Below are 5,089 nucleotides of genomic sequence, written 5' to 3'. Positions count from 1 at the left end.
TTACTCCTCCTAAAAGGTTTATTTTATTCCTACCAAACTTTTTCAACATGATAAAAATATATTAATGATGCTAAATTGTAAACGGATATTGAATATCTCAAACAGTTTTGCTATGGCGAGGGATTCAATTAATGTCAAAAAGGAAGCAGGACACATCTCATAACTTCTAAAAATGTAATTATACACCATTTATTTTTATATACAATTATACAAATATTAGAACTAAACCCATTTTATTCTGTTTTTGCAATTCAAGGAGTATGAAAAAGTTAAAAACAGGCTATTTAGTGCTATTTGGTTCAACAAAAAAAGCAAACATAGGGCTATACTGCCCTCTTGTGTCCAAAAGGATATCAAAATAGTATATAAAACCTTTTACTAGGTAGGCCTATTGTATTTAAATATAAATGTATTAGGTATATGACTGTGAGGATATTTTCCCATCGGTTAATCGACGTGTGACACGAGCGGGTGCTTTTAAATCGCTAATATAAAAGTGAAAGTAAAAAACGGACGTCCGCACGGACATTGATAATGGTGCACGTTGGAAAGAATGATACTTTTAAACATAACACTAAACCGCCATTAGGTGTCGCCAGGCGACCATCTTAATGAGCGAGTCATTGATTCATTCGTTCAAACGATTCGTTCGAATGACTGAGTCATTCATGATTGAGACAGATGTTTATGGATTGATCATTGAATCTTTGAGTCAACCGATTCGTTCTAAATGCTGAATCATTCAGTAATGAGAAAACAAGTTGCTGTGAGATGCGCGACGGTTCTGCTGTGATCTTTAACTATTTTTGCTGCTGAAACAGAACAAAAACAGTCAATATTGCATCTAAAATGTAAGTGACTTAATTGTAACTGTTTATTAACCTGTTGTATGAAATCAATGTCACAGTTTCAATCGTGATTGTATTCAGGAAATAGTAGCCTACTCGTCAAGTGAGGTTGCTTAACTCTATGTTATAAAATATATAAAAACTCCATATTTGTAATTTTTATAGTCAGTATGTTGTTAACTGGGTTGCTTTTTTGTGTGCTGCGCTCATTTGTTTACAATTCTCCAGGAGAAGCTGCATGAGCCTCAGCAGGGCAACCTTGTTACCATTGATCAGTAATACATTTATTATTAACTGCTGATTGCAACTTAAAAATGAATGTAATGAAATTAGAATAATCTCTCGTTTTAGTGATTCCCAAGTTATTTTTTTTTTGTTATTGACGTTCTAATCAGGCTATACTCTGGTCGGGCAAGTAAAATTCTCTTTCAGGTAGGCCTATTGTATTTATATATAAATATATTAGGGATGTGACTGTGATACAATTTTCCCACCGGTTAATCGACGTGTGACACCGCTGAGGGCTTTTAAATCGCTAACTTAAAAGCGAAAGTAAAATACAGACGTCCGCACAGACATTGATAATGGTGCGGAGTAGAGCGAGCATTTTCAATGTATTCCTATGGAAGTAGGAATAAACTAATACATTTTATTTATGTTTTTATGTGTCCACTGTTCAACCGCAACAGCGTCACACACACACACACACACATTCCAGAATTGCAATCTTGACATCGCAGCCTTTTCATTATAGCCCTAATACAATATAATAATAAAAATAGTCAACATAAGATATACGAATTACACTGCTCTGTTTAAATAGTCAGTAGTACAATTTGTACCATTCACAGTAAGCAGAGCTCCGCTGTGGTGTTTCCAAGCACATTTTTGCTATATTGAAAATGCTCGCTCTACTCCGCACATTCAGCAGCCATGTCACCCTGTAGCCCAAGACTGGTTGCCCACTGAAGCTAAGCAGGGCTGAGCCTGGTTAGTACCTGGATGGGAGACCTCCTGAGAAAACCAGGTTGCTGCTGGAAGAGGTGTTAGTGAGGCCAGCAGGGGGTGCTCACCCTGTGGTCTGTGTGGGTCCTAATGCCCCAGTATAGTGACGGGGACACTATACTGTCAAAGAGCACCGTCCTTCGGATGAGACGTAAAACTGAGGTCCTGACTCTCTGTGGTCATTAAAAATCCCAGGATGTCTTTCGAAAGAGTAGGGGTGTAACCCCGGCATCCTGGCCAAATTTGCCCAGTGGCCTCTGTCCATCATGGCCTCCTAATCATCCCCATATACTGATTGGCTTCATCACTCTGTCTCCTCTCCACCAGTAAGCTGGTGTGTGGTGGGCGTTCTGGCGCAATATGGCTGCCGTCGCATCATCCAAGTGGATGCTGCACATTGGTGGTGGTTGAGGAGATTGCCCCTTCTATGTAAAGCGCTTTGAGTGCCGAGAAAAGCGCTATATAAATGTAATGAATTATTATTATTATTATTATTTTGCGCGTGTGAAGAGGATGATTTTTTCCATCGATATTGGAACACGAGTGAAGTACAAAGCCTATAATAAAGAATAGTTTAGCATCCAAATACATCGCAAATATTGAAACATTTTGATTCTACTGAGAGGGTTACGTGAGACCAACACGGCTTACTTTCGTTTTTATTTTTACATTAAATTTAAAGGATTTGTTGTGGAATATTTTGAGTGTATCATAAAATCAGAGACAAGTAATATTTTCTGTCTTATATATATATATATATGTGTGTGTGTGTGTGTGTGTGTGTGTATATATATATATATGTGTGTGTGTGTGATATATATATATATATATATATATATATATATGTATATATATATATATATATAAATATAGCTGCGAGCAGCGATGGAGGGCCAAAGCCGGCGGCACCGCCACCCCGGTGCCTTTAGGTAACTAAAGGCACCGGGGTTGCGGTGCCACCGGCTTGGGCCCGCAATCGCTGCTCGCAGCTATATTTTTTGTTTGCTGTTACCATTCAAAGTTGAACGTTTTTTTTTTCACTTGTTGGATTTAGTAAAAGTATATTGAGGCTGATTTTGTTGCTGCATTTTAAACTTAAAAGGCTCCGTGTGTAGTATTTTATAACCAACATTTATTTTTAGGGGCTATGACAGCAGGCCTGTTACCTGTATTACTTTTGTTTGCTGCTACCATTCAAACTTGAAAGGTTTTTTTCACTTGTTGGATTTTGTAAAAAAATATATTGAGGCTGACTTTGTGGCTGCACTTTAAACTTTGAAGTTTACGTTTGGTATTTTGCCCTGCACCATGCTCTTTAAACCTCAGATTTTCAGTTTGTTACTTTTTTATATCCAATAGGAATAGACAGGCCATTATCAATATTTGTGGTTGCTTTCTATTGCCTGCTCTAGAGAACAAAGAATACTACTTGGAAACATCTTTACACCTACATGATGCTACAAGAGAAGTCTGGGTGGTGTTACTGTTAAAAGTTGGCTGCTGCTATATGTTGAAATATTTTAATGGCAGGTGTTAACATTACCAACAGTCTTGCTTGAAAAAAAGGTTCTAAATAAAATAAATATTTAGTCCCTACTACCTTTATTTGTTTTGTATATCATTTCAAACTGCATTTCCACATTGCAATTTTATATAGACACTTCATGAACTGAATTAACAGAAAAATTGCTATATCGTTATGTATATCGTTATCGGGATATCAAATGAGCAATATCGGGATATGAAATTTTGGCCATATCGCCCAGCCCTAGTTCTGGTAATAATAAAGTTAAAACAAAATTAAATTAAATGATGAAATGATATGAGAATTTAAAAAAATGAATGTGTATGATAAGAGGTGTATATATAAGACCACAGATGATGACTTCAAAACCACACTTCTTTCCAGAACATCTGTGCTGAGTCAATTTAATAACTAGCGCCAGGAAAATACTTTACAAACTAATAAAACACTGTCAAAGCCAGGAATCTGCGGTAACCGGACGCTTCAGTTACACCAGTCTGTGCTTATATTCCACATCATCTTAAAGATCTAGAACTAGCATGCTAAATGTAATGCAATAATGCAAATTTGTCTCTATTTGATTTTTTTCATGCAACTAAAATCACAGGCATTAGAGCAGCACATGTTTCAAAGCCTCCCATGATGATCCTCACAAAGAAGAAGCTCGAATACAAAGCTTACATTTGTTTAAATTCGATTTTTTTTCTTTTTTTTCTGTGAGTCACTACATAATTCCCATAACTGCATATGTGATGTTTTCCTATGGCTTTACTGTTATTCTAAAATGTCGGAAAAAGTCATAAAAATAATAATGAGTAAGAGTGTCCAAACTTCTGACAGCCTGATTTTTCCATGTCTAAAAACAGACATGAACATGAACATTCATTCATCGAGGTAAATGGTAGGCAAGGATTTTTCCTCACCGCATGTTTACAGAGGAAATGTGGGAAATGTTCTCATCAACTAACCCACACACAGAAGTTAAAGCATGGATATTAGAATGAGCCAGAAGAGATTCTGAAGTGAGGAATCTTACCTACAGTCCTTCCTTCTTCCCAAGACAACATGATTCCCTCAGTAAATCGCGCCTTATAATCCAGTCATGTACAATAGTTTGTCTTAAAGAGACAGCTTTACCTGTTCATCGGAGCCTAACGAACCCGTATCTCTCTCTCTCTCTCTCTCTCTCTCTCTCTCTCTCTGTGTGTGTGTGTGTGTGTGTGTGTGTCAGATCTGTCGTGCCACTTCTCCATAGCCACAGGAAAAGCAGGTTTTGCAATATCCTCTAAGGTTTGGGAAGCTTCCTCTCCAAGAGTTGCGCAATGAGAGGCGGAGAGAAAGATCTCACTGAAACTTTATCATTTTATCACGCTGACTAAAACTGCTTCTTTTTAAACGATCTAACAATGTTTGTTCGGTTGAGATAGTGAAGTAAACTTGAGCCTGATCTCGGTCAGAGAATGAGCGTGCGCAGTTACAGCCGGAGTCCTGCAGGGGGCAGAAGAAGAGTTCAGTTCAGTTCAGTGCAAACCCGCGCATTCATTGCTCTCTTTCTATTACATCATTTATTGCTAAAGCCATGAGACGCTGAACAGAGTCAAATACAGTGAAAAATATAAAATACAATGAACAATAGTGCAAAAATAAATAAATAAGCGAACATTTTACATTAATATTTCTGCCAAATGCATAAAAATGGTCACTTCATTTG

General features: G+C 37.2%; 1 protein-coding gene across 1 annotated transcript in view; it reads right to left on the bottom strand.

Moving 5' to 3' along the window:
• Window positions 1-4,505, bottom strand: part of LOC309503277 (interleukin-1 receptor type 1) — a 95,874-nt gene extending 91,369 nt beyond the window's left edge. Inside the window, exon 1 of the mRNA XM_082176003.1 lies at window positions 4,415-4,505. Coding sequence (XP_082032129.1) covers window positions 4,415-4,445 — 31 coding nt within the window. The 5' untranslated portion in view covers window positions 4,446-4,505. The remainder of the gene's footprint in view (window positions 1-4,414) is intronic.
• Window positions 4,506-5,089: the final 584 nt, after the last annotated feature.

Source organism: Leuciscus leuciscus (genome assembly GCF_965113295.1).
Source record: "Leuciscus leuciscus genome assembly, chromosome: 7".
In the NCBI taxonomy this organism is placed as follows: domain Eukaryota; kingdom Metazoa; phylum Chordata; class Actinopteri; order Cypriniformes; family Leuciscidae; genus Leuciscus; species Leuciscus leuciscus.
The sequence above is the reverse complement of the archived record's forward strand: the minus strand, read 5'-3'. Positions and strand labels throughout refer to the sequence as shown.